Here is an 18357-nt window from a genome sequence, read left to right as displayed (position 1 = left end):
CACGTGTTCCCTACTAGTCTACATGTAGAAGAAGACCAGGAGACAAAGAGGGGCGTGCACGGGTCCTCTGAGCCATCTGGTCCAACAACAGCATCCAGTCTGTTGTCATAGCAACTCTTTACAAGGTGAAAGGATCGTTCCACAGATGCTGGTTTTGGTCCTTGGTGAGGAGGATTCTGTTCACGGTGACCTTTGACCCTGTGAACGCAGCTCAGACTGACACTCAGTCAACTAGTCAGACTTTGGACTTTGATGGTGGCGTGAGGACGCACCCTCTCTGATAAAAGATAAGAAGCTCCAACAAGCGTCACTTCACTCTGTCAGATGGAAGCTGAAGTGAAGCACGGAGCTCCTTTTCTACACGGACCTGCTGAGGACAGAAGAGAGCTGCTCACTGAGGAAGTTCATGTCTACAAGCTCAGTAAGTGCAGCTGTGATTGGTTCAATGACATCATTGATGGTCGTGAACGTGTGATTGTTTAAAGCTGGGAAACAAGATGGCGCCTGTGTGAGCAGAGAGGAGCTGCTGTTAGTCTGAATGATGACGCTGTGATGAAGAAGAGGAGCTCAGTCTGATCTGGGGTCTGTGAGGACTGGTACTGATGAGGATGGGAAGGTAGCAGACGGAGGGGCACTAGGACCCAGCAGGGACCACAGAGCTCACCTGGGCCTTTGTTCCTGAAACACACCTGAGAGACGCTGTTTGTCTCACCTGCTGCTTCAGTCCTTTAAGTCCACAAAGCTTCATCTGCTTTAAACACATTTAGTCACTTTTAGAGTGTTTCAATGTGTTTGTGTTTTCTTTAGTTTAGTTTAATTATTGTAGAATAAGTGCAGATAAGCTCTTCATAGATCAGTCTCACTGATCATAACCGCACTAACAATGTAGAAAAACCTGCCCACACACACATTTACATGTGTACTATCACACAAACACACACCCATCTGGTACAACTGGTGTTGTAAAATACCTCAGGCCAGAGGGTTAAAGCTGTTTTAGATGTTCAAATATCCACAATAAAAGGCCGATGGGGCCTCTGAGGTCATCAGACAGAGGTCGAGTCTCTGAACCCAGAACCAGATCCAGGTCTGGTGGGCTCCTTCAGTCAATACCCTATATAGCTACACACCATATTCACCAGTGAATGAAACAGATCCTTCCATTCCTCTCGGTGTTCCTTTACCTTTTCATTGTGTAACTCATCTTCAGTCTCCTTTGCTCGTCAAGTGCAAAGTGGATCCGAGCTTTACTGAAGGTTTTCAGCGTCGTTTGATGACTTTTCATGCTTTCATGCTCCAGTGTGACTGGATGAAAACAGCCGGCAGAGATCGCAGTACAGTGACTGACTCCCTCTTTATATCAACTCTTCTTGGAATTAAAATCCAGTTTGGAGAAATTCCTCAAGTCGGTGATCGTTTCATCATCAAGTCATTTTGACGTTGAATTTGACGCGGATCACGCTGACAACGCAGCTGGTGTAGTGACGTCAGCAGCGCAAAAGTCCAGCAACATCTTGATTTTAACCTGTCCATGTTTGATACGTAACGTAGATGATTACTGGCTCAACATGTTTACGTGCAAAGGCACAGCAGAGTTGTGCTTTTTGCCGGTGACATGAGGTTGGTGGCCGGGAGGATCTGACTCTTTCACACCCAGATTCACAAATCTATGAATTCAGTAGCATAAATTCACCATTCAACTGGCTGCTTGCACATTGACTACTGGTTATGTTTCATGTTCCGTATCGTATATTCTTTTATAAAACAGGTAGATGAAATCAAGCGTTCTGATTGGTTGAGAGTGAGTCACTGGGTGTTGTGTATTGAGCCATAATGTACCGGTTTACATTGACCTCAGCGTTCACATCACTGCGCACTCAAAACAACAGTTGGATTTTGCGCGACTGTTGGTTGTTGTTGACGATCGCCGCATTAAAATCAGAAACACCACAAAAAACAGAAACATCACAAAAAAGGTGTCCTGAGAGGCAACAGTTTTAGGACACCTTTTAGCCCAAGAGGACACTTCAGGTCGACGTCACGAGCGATGTGATGTTATGAGATGGTCCAGCAGGCAACATTATTATAAAAGCAATACGGTTTGCCAACAACACCCTTGGACATTATTATTGTACATAAATAAAGTACAGCCTCTCGTTCCTTATTGCTTAAATCTTGTTTAAATTTTTTCAATTATCATTAGGTCTTTTATTTTTGTTGTATACAGTAATGTATGCATGGTCTTACCTTTCCTTGTAACGGTTTACTGGACAAATGTCTCTCTGACTTTGGTGTAAAAGTCTTTGTCTCCATAGACGTTACTGCTCGGGGAGAAAGTCGTCTTTGGTCAGTTCGTGTGTTGTATGTTTTCAGGCTGACTGTTAGCTAGCACATGCTAACGATGCTATCAGTCTCTGATAAGCTGTCACTCATGTTGACCCGCCCCTCTGTTGAGGCCCCGCCCCCCAAGACATATCAGGGCCAAAAGTCTGAAATTAAAGAAAATACAAAATGTGTAAAATAATTGACACTTGCAAATGTAAGATTTGAATCTGAAAATATAAATACAATGTATGAAATAAATATGAATATAAAAACCCAAATACCCAAAAATATATAAGAGAAGAATGAAAATATATTACTTATTCAAAACCGTTCAAGAACTGATTCAAAATGATATAATTGAAAAATTCTGTTCATTCAGTTATTTTCATTTTGAAAACATGTTTTTTCTTTTTGTGTATTCGATGTTCCTGACCAAAACTCAAACTTTCAGGTTCAATTTTCTTTTTCAAAAGAACAAAACTTTTGCCCTGGATTTGGCTCCATTAACTTCCTCCAAAATGATTATTTGATTATGAATTGATTTTGTTTGAATGCAAATGACACGGCATTTCTGTTGTTGCAGGTGAAGCTGTGAACCACCTTCGCTCTTCCCCAATATTCACAGATTCATCCAACTGGTTTCCACAAAGAGGACGCTGACTTCATCAGAGGTGCTTAGAAGGAGGGAGAAGAATTTTATTTCATTGTGTTTCAAAACCAAAGTGCAGAGCAGTGATTGTTCTCTACGGTTAATATTTATTTGGGTGTTTTTAAAAAGGACAGATGGAGAAAGTCAAGAAGGACCTCATCAAAACGTTAAAGCAGCTCAGGGATCACGAGTTCAAACAGTTCAAATGGTTGCTGGAGAACCATTCAAGCCCGGATGGCCCCCGATCAATCCCACCCTGTGACCTGGAGAACGCAGACAGGATGGACGCGGTGGACCTGATGGTGCGGTGCTACGACACAGACTCCGTTCATGTGGCCATGAAGGTTTTGGAAGAGATGCAAATGAACGGTCTGGCCGAAACATTATCCAAAACAAACTCTACAGGTAAGTTGTTAAAAGGAGGGACAAAGACATCAGATGCGTATAATAAAGATACAGCAGAAGTAAAAATGAGGAATGTGCTTCATAAATCCTCCTCATCCCTGGAGGGCGGGGCTCTTCTGAAGCTCCTCCCCCTCTGATGGATGTGCTTCATGTGCCGTTTCATTCATGGATTGTCTTCTCTCTGTCGGCTTTGTAATATTGTGAATCTCACAATTAGAAGTTGTTTGGTCACATGCAAGTATGAGCACTAAATGACTGACATTAATGAAATTATTAATGACAATCCCATTCTTAATAAATGTTATTAATAACGGGGCACCACCCTGGAAGGAGGGATCAAAAACCAAACTATAAATTGAGTCCCATAATTGGTGTTCACTCAATAAGAGGAACTATTCCACATGAAGAGTGTAGGTTTGAATTTGAACACAGATTGTTAATACCAGCTATTATCACACTACAAATGCACAAAGTAATCACAGAAAACATTCAGGCGAACCGAATCCTGTGGTAAGAGATAGAGGTCAAGGTGAAGAGACTTTATGTACAACCGTCTAAATACTGCACACTTCTATTATTTCCATTGTGAAGTTCTCACTGTCAGTATTCTGGGAAGCGTCAGAGAGCCATGCAGAGAAATACAACAATAGCTTAATCCAAGGGAAATAATATACAATTAAAAATAATATATCATTGAATTAAAGCACTATCGTGTTTGTGTCATCTCTTTTTTTGTTAATTCAGAGATTATCGCCGACTGTCAGCGTGAACTCAAATCCAACCTGAAGAAGAAGTTCCAGTGTGTGTTTGAGGGGATCGCTGAAGCCGGAAACACAACCCTTCTGAATGAGATCTACACAGAGCTCTACATCACAGAGGGAGCGACTGCAGAGGTCAATCAAGAACATGAGGTCAGACAGATAGAAACAGCATCCTGGAAACCAGACAGACCAGAAACAACCATCAGACGAGAAGACCTCCTCAAAGCCTCAGCTGGGAGAGAGGAACCAATCAGAACAGTGATGACTAAGGGAGTGGCTGGCATTGGGAAAACAGTCTTAACACAGAAGTTCACTCTGGACTGGGCTGAAGACAAAGACCACCAGGACATAGAGTTCACATTTCCATTCACCTTCAGGGAGCTGAATGTGCTGAGAGAGAAGAAGTTCAGCTTGGTGGATCTTGTTCATCACTTCTTCAGTGAAACCAGAGCAGCAGGAATCTGCAGGTTTGAGAAGTTCCAGGTTGTGTTCATCTTTGACGGTCTGGATGAGTGTCGACTTCCTCTGGACTTCCACAACAATGAGGTCCTGACTGATGTCACAGAGATCTCCTCAGTGGATGTGCTCCTAACAAACCTCATCAGGGGGAAGCTGCTTCCCTCTGCTCGCCTCTGGATCACCACACAACCTGCAGCAGCCAATCAGATCCCTCCTGAGTGCGTTGGCATGGTGACAGAGGTCAGAGGGTTCACCGACCCCCAGAAGGAGGAGTACTTCAGGAAGAGGTTCAGAGATGAGGAGCAGGCTAGCAGGATCATCTCCCACATCAAGACCTCACGAAGCCTCCACATCATGTGCCACATACCAGTCTTCTGCTGGATCACTGCTGAAGTTCTGGAGGAGGTGTTGAAGACCAGAGAGGGAGGAGAGCTGCCCAAGACCCTGACTGAGATGTACATCCACTTCCTGGTGGTTCAGTCCAAAGTGAAGAAGGTCAAGTACGATGGAGGAGCTGAGACGGATCCACACTGGAGTCCAGAGAGCAGAAAGATGATCGAGTCTCTGGGAAAACTGGCCTTTGATCAGCTGCAGAAAGGCAAGCTGATCTTCTATGAATCCGACCTGACAGAGTGTGGCATCGATATCAGAGCAGCCTCAAGGTACTCAGGAGTGTTCACTCAGATCTTTAGAAAAGAGAAAGGACTGTTCAAGTTGTTTTGCTTCATCCATTTGAGTGTTCAGGAGTTTCTGGCTGCTCTTCATGTCCATCTGACCTTTTTCAGCTCTGGTGTCAGTCTGCTGTCCACCTCCCGGTTCTCTAAAATCTTTAGAATCAAGCCTAAACCAAAACATCTCTACCACAGTGCTGTGGACGAGGCCTTAAAGAGTCCTAATGGACACCTGGACTTGTTCCTCCGCTTCCTCCTGGGTCTTTCCCTGGAGACCAATCAGACTCTCCTACGAGGTCTGCTGACACAGACAGGAAGTAGCTTGCAAACCAATCAGGAGACAGCCAAGTACATCAAGAAGAAGATCACTGAGAATGTGTCTCCAGAGAAAAGCATCAACCTGTTCCACTGTCTGAATGAACTGAATGATGGTTCTCTAGTGGAGGAGATCCAACGTTCCTTTAGATCAGGACGTCTCTCCTCAGAGAAACTGTCTCCTGCTCAGTGGTCAGCTCTGGTCTTCATCTTACTGTCATCAAAGGAAGATCTGGAGGTCTTTGACCTGAAGAAATACTCTGCTTCAGAAGAGGCTCTTCTGAGGCTGCCGCCGGTGGTCAAAGCCTCCAACAAAGCTCTGTAAGTACAGAGAGTCAGATTCAAACATCAAGACTTAAACATGCTGCCATCTTTTCTACTTATTGTTGGAATGCATTAAGCATTCCAAGTATTGTTCTTCGAAACTTTATTCAACTTCTTTTTATTATTATTCTATTTCTTCAGCCGCACCTTTTAACTCCTTACTCCATACTTTCAGCTATTAAAACCATTCAAATATTAAATTATTCAGCTCCTTCAGGAGAGGGGGGCTATTACTTTTCAGCCTTCTAGCTCTTAAGCTTGAATTTATATAAATCTATAATCATTAATATTTTAACATGGAGATCGTTTTTCAAATCCTCTTAAACTTCTTCAACTTTCAGATTTTTCAGCTTCGCCAATCTTTCAGCTACAGACATCATTTCAACTTTCAAATGTTGACACAAGTCTCAACTATTTTATGGAAAAAACTGCTTGTTGATATCTATTGTACCTTCTTCATAATCACTGATTATGTTTCACTAGTTCTTTGCTACGTTTCTGAGTTTTACATGAGTGTGTATTGCGTCTGCTAGAGTGGGGACCTCTTTAGTTTTTGCTTAAGGAGTGTTAGAGTGACACAACCTCTGCCAAAAGCCCCATAGGCTCCAATACAAATCTGCCGACATATTTCTCAAAAAATCCAGAAGGTACACGTTTTGTAAACTGCGACAGGAGCCGTATTTATTACCGGACAGACATAAAAAACGCATCCATGCGTTCAGTAGAGTCTTGGGTCTCGTATTTTTTAGATAGCTGTTATAGTTTTGCTATAACAGCTATTTGATACTAAACCTACTTCTACACCTAGTACTACTAATACCACAATTACAACTATAACTACTACTACTACTAATATTACTACAAACAATTTAAAACCTCTTTTTAGTCATCTCAGCTTTTGTTATTTCTGTAATTTTTTTAATTAATTTCAGCTCCTGCAACTTCTGTATTTTTTTAAAAATCTATTGAAATTCAGCTTCCCCACTTCCTGTATTTTCAGCAGTTCTTTAAAATAATTTCAGCTTTTCTTATGACTGTATTAACAGCTATGTTTTAATATTCATTTCTGTATTTTCTTTGCAATATTTCACATTTATTTCAACTGTTTTCATTTCTGCTTTTTCAGCAAATCTATTGAAATTCCTTTCAGCTTCTCCCATTTCTGTATTTTCAGCAATTTCAAATTAATTTCAGCTTTTCTAATATCTGTAATTTCAAGCAAATGTATTCAAATTCCCTCCAAATGTCTGTAATTTCAGCTATTTAAAAAAAATCATTTCAGCTTTCAGCTTTTTGCATTCCAACGCATTTTCAGCAGGAAATGCATTTTCTAGTTGTTCATATTTTCTTCATCCTTGTCTCTTCAGACTGAGTGGCTGTAACCTCTCAAAGAGAAGTTGTGAAGCTCTGTCCTCAGTCCTCAGCTCCCAGTCCTCTAGTCTGAGAGATCTTGATCTGAGTAACAACGACCTGCAGAATTCAGGATTGAAGCTGCTGTCTGCTGCACTGGAGAGTCCACACTGTCAGCTGGAGACTCTCAGGTCAGATTAAGTTTGTTTGTCTTTAATGATTTAAATGTGTCTCTAAACCATCAGCTCCATGCAGTTAAAAAATGATTTATCTTTGTATTTAGCTCTAAAAAACAGCAATAAATATCCCTGCCTCATCATGATATTGATACTACAGTACTTCCTGTAAACAGTAGAGCACAATTAACTAATTCCTCCTCTAGTTTAAAAGTTTAAAAGACCCTCAAAATTCAAACTTTATTGTTGTGTGTTATATTGATATATTTCTTCACCAGTAACATATAAAGTGATTTTTACACATAACTGCACTCGCAGGGGTTCCCCTCTATCCCCATAAAAAAAGTGTCAAAATAGATAAAGTATTTACAGATATTTTACACATGGACAGAACAGGTTTCCCAGATGTTGGTGACGAGCTCCGCTGGTGATCCTGTAGGGTGGAGATGACGGTGATTAAAGCATCCCAACCATCTGTACGGAGACGGAAAACGGTTAAAACGTAAAAGAATCCAGTGATTAAAAGATGAAAACGAGAACGTTATTATCATTATTATTTTCCCTGTTTGTAACAGCAAACAGAAGCAGGAACCCTGAACGTTTCGACCATCAATCAAACCCTCTAAAGATTGACTCCCACATCTGTCACATCACATCTTCAATAGGTCCTTTTTATTTACCTTCCCGGTGTGGTAAAGTATATTTTTAATCCGTTAAAAGGTTACAAATCCGGTTTTGAGCTGAAATGACATCTGACAGCAACAACCTGATTGGTTTAGAGACACAGGGCCGCGTCTGGTTGGTTGTTTAAACGTGGACACGCCCCCATCCGCTGACGGCGTGATGCTGGGAGGCGACTGAGGGAGACGCAGATCACTGGTGGTGTAAAGGGAGGCTTCCTTCCTGAACTGAAGCTCCATGTGAGACAGAAGTACTTCAGAAGATGGTCACATGTCACATGTCGTGTTCACAGTTTGTTGTCACTGAACCACAAGTGGACAAAGAAACCACCTGATGAGGTTTAACATTTGATTCACTGACTGCTGAAGGAAACTGAGTGAAATGAAGATGGTGGTCAGAATGATGCTGATGATAATAGACGATGAGCTGTGGTCATCAGCCAATCAGAAGAAGAACAGGTGGTCCATGTGGACATGAAGGACAAACCTGTGTGTATGATTTAATGTCCACGTCTCCATGCTGCTCTGACCCCCCTCCTCCTTTCAGGGTGGAGCCTGATGGAGTCGGATGGTTGAGACCAGATCTGAGGAAGTGTAAGTGTGCTTTGATTCATGAAGATTCAACCATCTTCACACTGTGACATCACTCATTCACCTCTGTGATGTCATCATCAACGTGTCAGTAGATGAACACATGATTAATAACTGCAGCTGTATTGTGTCTTGTTCTCTCATCAGATTCCTGTGAACTCACAATCGACACAAACACAGTAAACAAACACCTCAAACTGTCTGACAACAACAGGAAGGTGACACATGTGGAGGCGGATCAGTCATATCCTGATCATCCAGACAGATTTGACTTCTGTCCTCAGCTGCTGTGTAGAACTGGTCTTACTGGTCGCTGTTACTGGGAGGTCGAGTGGAAAGAAAGAGTTGATGTATCAGTGAGTTACAGAGGAATCAAGAGGAAAGGAAACAGTTTAGACTGTTGGTTTGGAATGAATGATCAGTCCTGGAGTCTGATCTGCTCTGATGAAGGTTACTCTCTCTGTCACAATAAGACAGACACATTCATCACCTTCTCCTCCTCCTCCTCCTCTGGTAGAGTAGCAGTGTATGTGGACTGTCCTGCTGACTCTCTGTCCTTCTTCATAGTCTCCTCTGACACACTGATCCACCTCCACACCTTCAACACCACATTCACTGAACCTCTTTATCCTGGGTTTGGGCTCAGGGCCAGTCCTGGTTCCTCAGTGTCTCTGTGTTCTCTGCAGGAGGGAGAGTCTCCTCCTGGTGGAGAACCTTCCTCTCTGCTCACAACATAGTTCAGTCTGTGCAGCTGATGTAGCTTCATGTGGGTGTAGATGCAGGTGGAGCAGGTGAGGGGTACCTGAGCTGGTCTGGACTCTGGGGGTCCACAGCTCTCTGGGACTTGTGGTCTGAAGGAGCTCAGCGAGGTGTGTTTGAATGTTGCTGAGCTCTGTGGATGAATCAGGAGATCATCATTTAGATGTTTGGTCCTAATTAGAGTTTAATTATCAAATATGACTAATGTCTCTGCATGATAACTTGTCCTTGTTTGTAATGACAAAAATAAGTAAGATATGAACGTAACGTAATTCTTTTTGAGACAATTTTAACTTCAAATCTTATAAAATGTTCAGTTACATCAAATATAATTTCACATAATTCAGTTTGTTCTGAACAAGAACAGTTTGACGCGTCAGCAAACCTCTGAAAAAGGTTTAATGACAGATAATATCAGGTACTTGTTTTATTACCGTTAGTGTAATAGTACAACGTTTAGTCCCTCCACGTATTACTTTGTGTTAACGGGAATATAATTGTTTGTAATGTGAATAAATAACTTTCATTGGAAACAACATGTGGTGCAGTGACTGGTCCCGGCCAGCAGGGGGACGTCACCGATGGGATTAAACCAGTAAATATGATTCATATTCCCAACATGCATCAGTGTGAATATAATAAAGACACAATAACACCGGTGCAGTGTGATTGTAAGTACTTGAATCCACTTGAACATCTACGATAGAGATGTCACGTGACCTTGTGTATGCTGAAGGTCACCAGGCTGCTGACCATCAGTGAGCGTCTTTTTTCATGTCCCCAGCCTCTAAGGGACATGTCCTCACATTGACCTGCTGTCCCCGACACAGACGAACAGCGCTGAGATTGTGTGACAGCAGACGGCAGTGTGAGCCAATAAAACAGATTCGTTTGTCTCATGTTTTCATCGCGTTACACCGATTACATTGGTTCTCACAGGTCGACCTCACGTACGATGTTTTAGGAACGTTCGCTCCACGTGACCTTTGAACGCGCTGCGCATGCTCAGAAGAAGCTCTTCCTACTCTTCTAGATGTGGAGCTTCTCTGTTGGAGCTATATTTTTATTTTTGTTTATTTTCCTGTTAAAGTTAATTTGGTGTATTTTGTATTCATGCTTTACTCGTATTGTCGTTTATTGGTCACATGGTGTTATGTTCATTTGCATAAGTAGGTCAAGGTGGGAGGTACTTCAGGCTGGAGGGCATATGGTTTTTTACCAGCGTGAGAGAGGCAGCAGAAATGTCTGTGAGCTTGCTTATGTGTGTGAATAAACCGCCTCAAACTCAATCTTGTTATGGACATTACTTTGCTTTGGTACCTCTGAACCTGCGTAAAGCCTAACCATGACGTAGCCTCGAGTGGCCATTTGAGAAGTTTGTTATTATTTGTTTTTGTTTAAGTTTATGGACAAATAGCCACTACATTAAGTAAAAAACCCGCCCTGGATATATCGTTGGTTTACGTGGATACTGGACTTGTCGTTTGCTGGATTACCGTTTCGAAAGTGGATTACTCACCTGGATGCGGGAGACAAACAAAGGAAAGGGCCTAGGAGTGACGGAGGTGTGGGCTGCATACAGTGCAAACATCGAATAATACGACCCATCCGACAGTGTAAAGTTTCCCTGGACACCGTACTGGATAACGGTGAAGCTACTGGAGCGCTGGAGCTGCACTACGGAGTGGAGGATATTATTTGCTGCAATTTGAATTCGCAAAGGCCCAAAGCCTTCACAGGTAACGCGCACGGCCGCGCGCAACAACAGCTACTGCGTGCATTCAACTCCGTGTACAAAGGCAACCACCGCAACAAACAAAGTTCCACAAGGTATGTGCTGTATTCAATCTTTGCAAACAACTGTGGGTGTACATGACCGGCATCAACAAAGGGTAAAATGTCTGACATTGCATCTAAAGCCAAAAGCGACACGGCGCTTCCTACAAGAAGACGCACAAGTTTTACTGCTAAAGGAATGATGTTTTTTATACAAACGTGTCAGGAAAAGAGATCGATGCAATGCAAACGAGCCAAATCGTACATGAATCAGATGGATAAGTTGATGCATTCTGCAGACAATATTGATGCAGTCAAGTCTCTTTTGGATCAAATAATAATATGTGTTGATGAGGCAAAACAACATCATATATCATTTGTGTCACTGGACATACCTCAGGATGAGAAGGAGAAACAAGATAAATATTTTGAACAAAAGGAGAAGTGTTTTTCAAGCTTTATTGATGACGTCAAAGGCTGGTTATCAAATGCAGGCCATTCATATGAACTTCCAATTAAACCACCTGATAATCAAACTGATATTGGGCCTGAGGACAGTGTATCCAATAAAGGTTCTGCAGCGCGTTCAAAGGCTGGCTCTAAATTGTCAAGGATTTCATCCAGTGCATCTGCAAAAATATTAGCGCAAGCAGAGAGAGCAGCATTACAGGAGCGCATGGCTGCTCTAAAACAAAAGCACACTTTGGAGGCGCAGGAGGAACAAATAAGACTTGAACAAGAGGAATTACGGAAGAAACAGGAACATTTAAGGAGAGAAAAGGAACAACTTGCTCTGGAGGCAGAATTAAAGGTGACAAATGCAAAATTGGAGGTTCTGCAAGTAAGCTCAAAGTGTGGCTCTAAAGTGTCAAGATGTGCATCTCAAACATCAGATGGCATGAATTCTTACTTGAAAAGGTCAGAAATTCAAGGGACATATGAACTAAATCCGAATGCTGAACGCTATGTGCCCACCAATAAAAGCTCTGAACCTACCTCCAGTCGCGTGTTAAATTCTGTCCCTGTTGGTGTTCAACCCAAACATGTTGTAAAACAAATACCCATACCTAATGTCATTTCTGTGTTTCAAAGGCAAGGTACACAATTACTTGGTTCGCAAGATGTTTGTGACGATAATCAACCCACCAATTCTCCGGACATTTTGAATATCATGCAGCGTCAAAATGAAATAACTGCGCTGTTGGTCCAACAAAACACAGCCTCTGCTCTGCCTACGAGAAATATACCTGTATTTGATGGTGATCCCCTGTATTTCAAATCTTTTCTTAGAGCCTTTGAAAATTGCATTGAGGATAAAACTCAAAATTTCAGTGATTGTCTGTACTTCCTAGAACAGTACACTAGGGGGCAACCAAGAGACATTGTAAGAAGTTGTCAGCATATGCCCTCTGAACCAGGTTATCAAAGAGCAAAAGCGCTTTTGATTGAACATTTTGGCAGTGAACATAAAATCTCTTCTGCTTACATGGACAAAATCAACAACTGGCCCTCAATAAAACCTGAGGATGTTAACGCTCTGCAGTCATTCGCTTTGTTCCTTCGAGGTTGCTCCAACATAGTATATCATATAAAGTACATGAAGGAGTTGGACATGCCAGCTAACCTCAGGACAATCCTAATGAAACTCCCATACAAGCTGAGGGAAAAGTGGAGAAATGTGGCATGTGACATACTGGAGCAAACTGGAAGCAGAGCAGTGTATGTTGATTTTGTGAATTTCATTGAAAAACAAGTCAAAATTGTTTCAGATCCTCTGTTTGGAAATATTAATGATGTTTCTCCAGCCAGCTATACAAAGCTATCCATGCAAGTTAAGCAGAAAAGGAAAAGTGGTACATTTGCCACCAGCATTAATGCACCAAAGGATGGACATAAAGAAATGGAAAACTTGACAGCTCACAGTAACCAGCTCAAATGTATGTTCTGCTATCTTACCAATCACACTCTGGAAAAATGCTTTCAGTTTAGAAGAAAGACACAACAGGACAAGATTCAGTTTCTAAAGGAGAAGGGCGTTTGTTTTGGGTGCTTGAAACATGGACACACGAGCAAAGACTGTAGGGGTCGGTTGGATTGTGAAGTGTGTCACAGGAAACATCCATCTGTCCTGCATGTGGAGAAGGAGGATACTACAAGGATAACCTCCAAAGAAACTGTGAGCACTGTATCCGGGAAGCAGCAGACGTGTGGTCATATTGGGGCTGGTGAAGAGGATATTGCAGTTTTTCCCATTGTGGCTGTGCAGGTGAAAAGTCGGAAAAGTAATAAAGTTGTGCATACTTATGCTTTCCTGGATCCTGGGAGCTCTGGGACTTTCTGTACTACAAGTATGGCTGAAAGGCTGGGAGTATCAGGAAAAAACTGTAATGTAGTGTTGAGGACAATGGGGCAGACTAAAACCATTAGCACTACTATAGTAACTGGTCTGGAGGTGTCTGGATTTGACACCGATGACTTTATTGAGCTACCATCTGTTCTGACACAAACAAAAATGCCTGTATCTAAAATCAATGTGCCATGTCAGGATGATGTTGCCAAATGGGCGTATTTGAGCAGCATTAGGCTACATGAAGTAGACGCAGATGTAGACTTGCTCATTGGAACCGACTCGCCTAAAGTTTTGGAGCCATGGGAACTGATAAATAGTCAATGTGGTGGACCGTATGCAGTGAGGACCAGAGTTGGCTGGGTCATAAACGGGCCTCTTCGTGCTGGAAACTCTGAAGGTACTGGTGTCAAATCAGGATGCATTGTTGTAACTGCTAATCACATATCTGTGGAACACTTGGAAAGTATGTTGATGCAACAGTATAATCATGACTTTACTGAAAGAACAAGTGATGAACAACTTGAGATGTCAAGAGAAGACATTAAATTCATGAAAATTGTGGAGAGTACGACAGTGCTTAACAATGAACATTATTACATTGACTTACCTTTCAGAATTGACGATCCTGTTTTGCCAAATAATCGCTGCATTGCACTACAAAGACTCCAAAGCCTGAAGAGGAGATTTAATAGAAATAGTTCATTCAAGGCTCAATACGTTGATTTCCTTAACAACATGTTAGAGCAAGGATATGCAGAAAAGGTTCCCACAAATGAGCCCACTCTGGAACAAGGAAAGGTGTGGTACATTCCCCACCATGGTGTACATCATCCAACCAAAGGAAATTTGCGTGTTGTGTTTGATTGCGGCTGTACCTACAAAGGTACATCATTGAACAGTCAGCTCTTGCAGGGCCCAGACTTCACTAACACGCTAATTGGTGTCCTTCTTCGGTTTAGAGAAGAGCCCATCGCTGTTATGGCTGATATCAACGCCATGTTCCATCAGGTCCGGGTGCCATATAAGCACGTTAACTTCTTGCGCTTTCTATGGTGGCCCAATGGAGACACTACAGCGGAGCCAGAGGAATACAGGATGTGCGTGCATTTGTTTGGAGCTGTATCCTCTCCAAGCTGCTCAAACTATGCACTGAGGAGAACTGCTGAGGATAATGCACTGCAATATTCACCCGATGTCCTTCGTACAGTCAAGACAAATTTCTACGTGGACGACTGTCTTAAGTCCACTGTGACAGAGGAAGATGCAGTGAAGCTCATACATGGATTAACATCTCTCTGTAAAAAAGGTGGCTTCCATCTCCAAAAGTGGGTCACAAATAACTCAAATGTGTTTGCACTTATTCCTAGCAACATCAGAGCAGTGGGTTTGGAGAACATGGATTTGGACAGGGACCAACTCCCTGTGGAAAGAGCTCTGGGGATGCAATGGTGTGTTCAAGGAGATACGTTCAGCTTCAGGACTGCAGTGCAGGAACGTCCACACACTAGGAGGGGCATCCTTTCTGTGGTGAGCTCTCTTTACGACCCGCTGGGTTTTTTGTCTCCTTTCATAATCCCTGCCAAGTTACTGTTACAGGAGCTGTGCAGAATGAACTTCAAATGGGATGAGCCAGTTCCCTGTGATGTCTCTGAACATTGGTCTGAGTGGCTCTCTGAACTTCAACATATGAGTGGATTTAAAGTGGAACGGTGCATTAAACCCAAAAACTTTGGAACACAATTGAAAGCAGAACTGCATCATTTTTCAGATGCTAGTCAAATGGGATATGGCACTGTTTCATACTTGAGATTGGAGAGCACTGACAATGTGCATGTTTCATTTATCACAGGCAAAGCTCGTGTCGCTCCTCTAAAGCAACTAACCATTCCACGCCTTGAGCTTGCTGCAGCTGTGCTTGCTGTTCGAGTGAACACAATGCTGTTGAAAGAGCTACAGTTGCCATTGCAAAGGTCATTCTTTTGGACCGATAGCACTACTGTTCTCAAGTACATCTTTAATGAAACAAAGCGCTTCCACACATATGTTGCCAATCGTGTCAGCTCCATAAGAGAATCCACAGACAAAGATCAGTGGAGGTATGTAAACACCAAAGACAATCCTGCAGATGAAGCTTCTCGAGGACTAAGAGCTCAGGAGTTTGGAAAAGGAAAATGGCTAAAAGGACCGGACTTTTTGCACTTGCCCCCCACCAGATGGCCGAAACTTGACTTGGACGCCTCTTCCATTCCATCGGATGATGCAGAGGTGAAAAGGGAGCTTAAGGTGAATGCTGTTACAATACACAGTGACAATCCCCTCAGTCAGCTCATTCACTATTTTTCATCCTGGAGAAAGCTTAAAACATCAGTGGCCTGGCTGTTGGAGCTTAAAGAAAGACTTTTACTTTTGAGCCGAAAGAGAAAGGAATATGTGGTCAACCAGAATGAGAATGTGGAAAAGGAGATTAAAAAATTCAAAGCCGCACTTGGAAAATCCAACTTGACACCAGAGCGGTTGGAGGAAGCCGAAAAGGCAATAATTCAGTTCGCGCAAAACCAAAGATTCAGTACTGAAATTTCCTCACTAAAACATGACCCAAAGACTGTTTTTAAAGACAGTCCTCTGTATCGCCTCGACCCCTTCATCGAAGATGGCATCCTCAGAGTTGGTGGACGTCTGTTTAAGTCTGTTCTGCCGTGGGAGGTAAAGCATCCTGTGATTCTGTCAAAGGATTTGCATGTTTCCCAGCTCATATTGCGTTACATCCATTGCCAACTTGGACATGCTGGACGCAATTACATGCTGCACAGATTGAGACAGAAGTATTGGATCATAAATGCCAACTCTGCGGCCAGGAAGATTCTCTCACAATGTACAGTGTGCAGAAGGTACAGAGGAAAGCTTGGAGAACAGAAGATGTCCGACTTACCGGAGGAACGAGTTGTGCCTGATAACGCACCCTTTACAAATGCGGGAGTGGACTATTTTGGACCATTGGAGGTGAGGAGAGGGAGAACTGTGCTGAAGCGATATGGAGTGATATTTACCTGTATGAGTAGCCGCGCAGTACACCTTGAGGTGGCACACTCCCTCGACACAGACTCCTGCATTAATGCTGTGCGAAGATTTATCTGCAGAAGGGGACCTGTGACAAGTATAAGGTCAGATAATGGCACAAATTTTGTTGGTGCGAAGAGGGAACTGAGGCAGGCATTGGCCGCTTTAAATCACTCTAAAATTGAAAGGACTTTTGTGCAGGAAGGAATGACGTGGAGTTTTAACACCCCAGCTGCATCTCACCAAGGTGGCGTTTGGGAGCGTCTGATTCGCTCTGTGCGCAGCGTACTTACCTCTGTTATTGGACATCAACTGCTGGACGAGGAAGGCCTGCAAACGCTGTTTTGCGAGGTGGAGGCGATACTCAATGACCGGCCAATAACTAAGGCTTCAGAAGATCCCAATGATTTAGAAGCGCTTACTCCAAATCACATTCTCCTGTTAAAAGGCAAGCCCATTCTGCCATTAGGTCTGTTTGAGAAATCTGATCTGTACATTAAGAGGAGATGGAGGCAAGTGCAGTACGTTGCGGAGCTTTTCTGGAAAAGATGGACAGCGGAGTATTTGCTTGTAATGCAAGAAAGGCAAAAATGGACGAAGCAAAAGAGAAACTTTATTCCAGGAGATATTGTCGTAATCGCTGATGCCACAGCTCCAAGAGGCTCATGGATGATGGGCAGAGTGCTAAGCGCCATAGCTGACTCCCGAGGACTGGTTCGCTCTGTGAAGGTCCAAACGAAGATCAGCGTCCTGGACAGACCAATAACCAAGCTCTGTCTTCTCTTGGAGGCTAATAATTGACTATACAACTCATTCTTTCTCCTATCTCTGTCTTCCATCTGTTTGTTTCTTTCAGATATGGAGAATCCGAAGATGTGAAGATTCCAGTTTAATGCTTAAGCTACAATTAGAAAATAGCTCCTTTGTGTTAAAGCTAAGGTTAATTGTGGGTAAAGTACCGTTACAATTAGGGGCTGGGTTGTTGGAGCTATATTTTTATTTTTGTTTATTTTGGGTTTAAGTTAATTTATAGCCTTACTTATTTCTTTTTATTTTCCTGTTAAAGTTAATTTGGTGTATTTTGTATTCATGCTTTACTCGTATTGTCGTTTATTGGTCACATGGTGTTATGTTCATTTGCATAAGTAGGTCAAGGTGGGAGGTACTTCAGGCTGGAGGGCATATGGTTTTTTACCAGCGTGAGAGAGGCAGCAGAAATGTCTGTGAGCTTGCTTATGTGTGTGAATAAACCGCCTCAAACTCAATCTTGTTATGGACATTACTTTGCTTTGGTACCTCTGAACCTGCGTAAAGCCTAACCATGACGTAGCCTCGAGTGGCCATTTGAGAAGTTTGTTATTATTTGTTTTTGTTTAAGTTTATGGACAAATAGCCACTACATTCTCTTTAAACGTGACACTGTGGAGAAGATGAAGCTCAGCCGAGGAAACTATAAAAGGAGATATACTATAGTATTTTGATTTCTACTTTTTTACTACTAGTTAATTTTTTACTTCTGATTTTTGCCATTTCTGTATTGGTTTTTATCTATTTATTCTATTTTATTGGCACTTATTTGTTTAATTAAGTAGCTTTATAATCCAGTTTAAGTGAGGATAAAACTGAACCTGGGTTCCTTAACGTATTTATTTTGTGCAATACATTTTTTTCCTTGTTTCAATGTATTTTTATTTGAATTTTTAGGTTCA

The 18357-nt window shown here is 42.4% G+C and overlaps 1 protein-coding gene and 1 long non-coding RNA gene across 3 annotated transcripts; both read left to right on the top strand.

Annotated features, from left to right (window-relative positions):
• The first annotated feature begins 281 nt into the window (after positions 1–281).
• Positions 282–10122, top strand: LOC144388377 (protein NLRC3-like). Of its 2 annotated transcripts, XM_078089197.1 has the most exons (8): positions 282–421; positions 2909–2996; positions 3104–3379; positions 3873–3908; positions 4124–5906; positions 7277–7450; positions 8663–8709; positions 8854–10001. In XM_078089197.1, exons 3-8 carry the CDS (start codon positions 3109–3111, stop codon positions 9441–9443), a joined length of 2901 nt encoding a protein of 966 aa, XP_077945323.1. In that variant the 5' UTR covers positions 282–421; positions 2909–2996; positions 3104–3108; the 3' UTR covers positions 9444–10001. The 2 variants fall into 2 exon arrangements, with proteins under 2 accessions (XP_077945323.1, XP_077945322.1); XM_078089196.1 differs by lacking the exon at positions 3873–3908 and having other exon boundaries at positions 8854–10122.
• A 544-nt stretch (positions 10123–10666) lies between these two features.
• On the top strand, positions 10667–17913 carry LOC144388380 (uncharacterized). The gene is made up of 2 exons (XR_013452724.1): positions 10667–11295; positions 17505–17913. It is a non-coding gene; the product is annotated as an uncharacterized LOC144388380 (long non-coding RNA).
• The last annotated feature ends 444 nt before the right edge of the window (positions 17914–18357 follow it).

Source organism: Gasterosteus aculeatus, chromosome 15 (assembly GCF_964276395.1).
Source record: "Gasterosteus aculeatus chromosome 15, fGasAcu3.hap1.1, whole genome shotgun sequence".
Lineage (NCBI taxonomy): Eukaryota > Metazoa > Chordata > Actinopteri > Perciformes > Gasterosteidae > Gasterosteus > Gasterosteus aculeatus.
The sequence above is the reverse complement of the archived record's forward strand: the minus strand, read 5'-3'. Positions and strand labels throughout refer to the sequence as shown.

Excerpts from the sequence above, each read along its gene's own strand:
- LOC144388377 (XM_078089197.1), top strand. The coding sequence starts at position 3,109 with ATGGAGAAAGTCAAGAAGGACCTCATCAAAACGTTAAAGCAGCTCAGG. Across the intron at positions 3,909-4,123 it reads GGTAAGAGATAGAGGTCAAG|AGATTATCGCCGACTGTCAG; the intron begins GTGAAGAGACTT and ends TTGTTAATTCAG. Across the intron at positions 5,907-7,276 it reads AAAGCCTCCAACAAAGCTCT|ACTGAGTGGCTGTAACCTCT; the intron begins GTAAGTACAGAG and ends TTGTCTCTTCAG.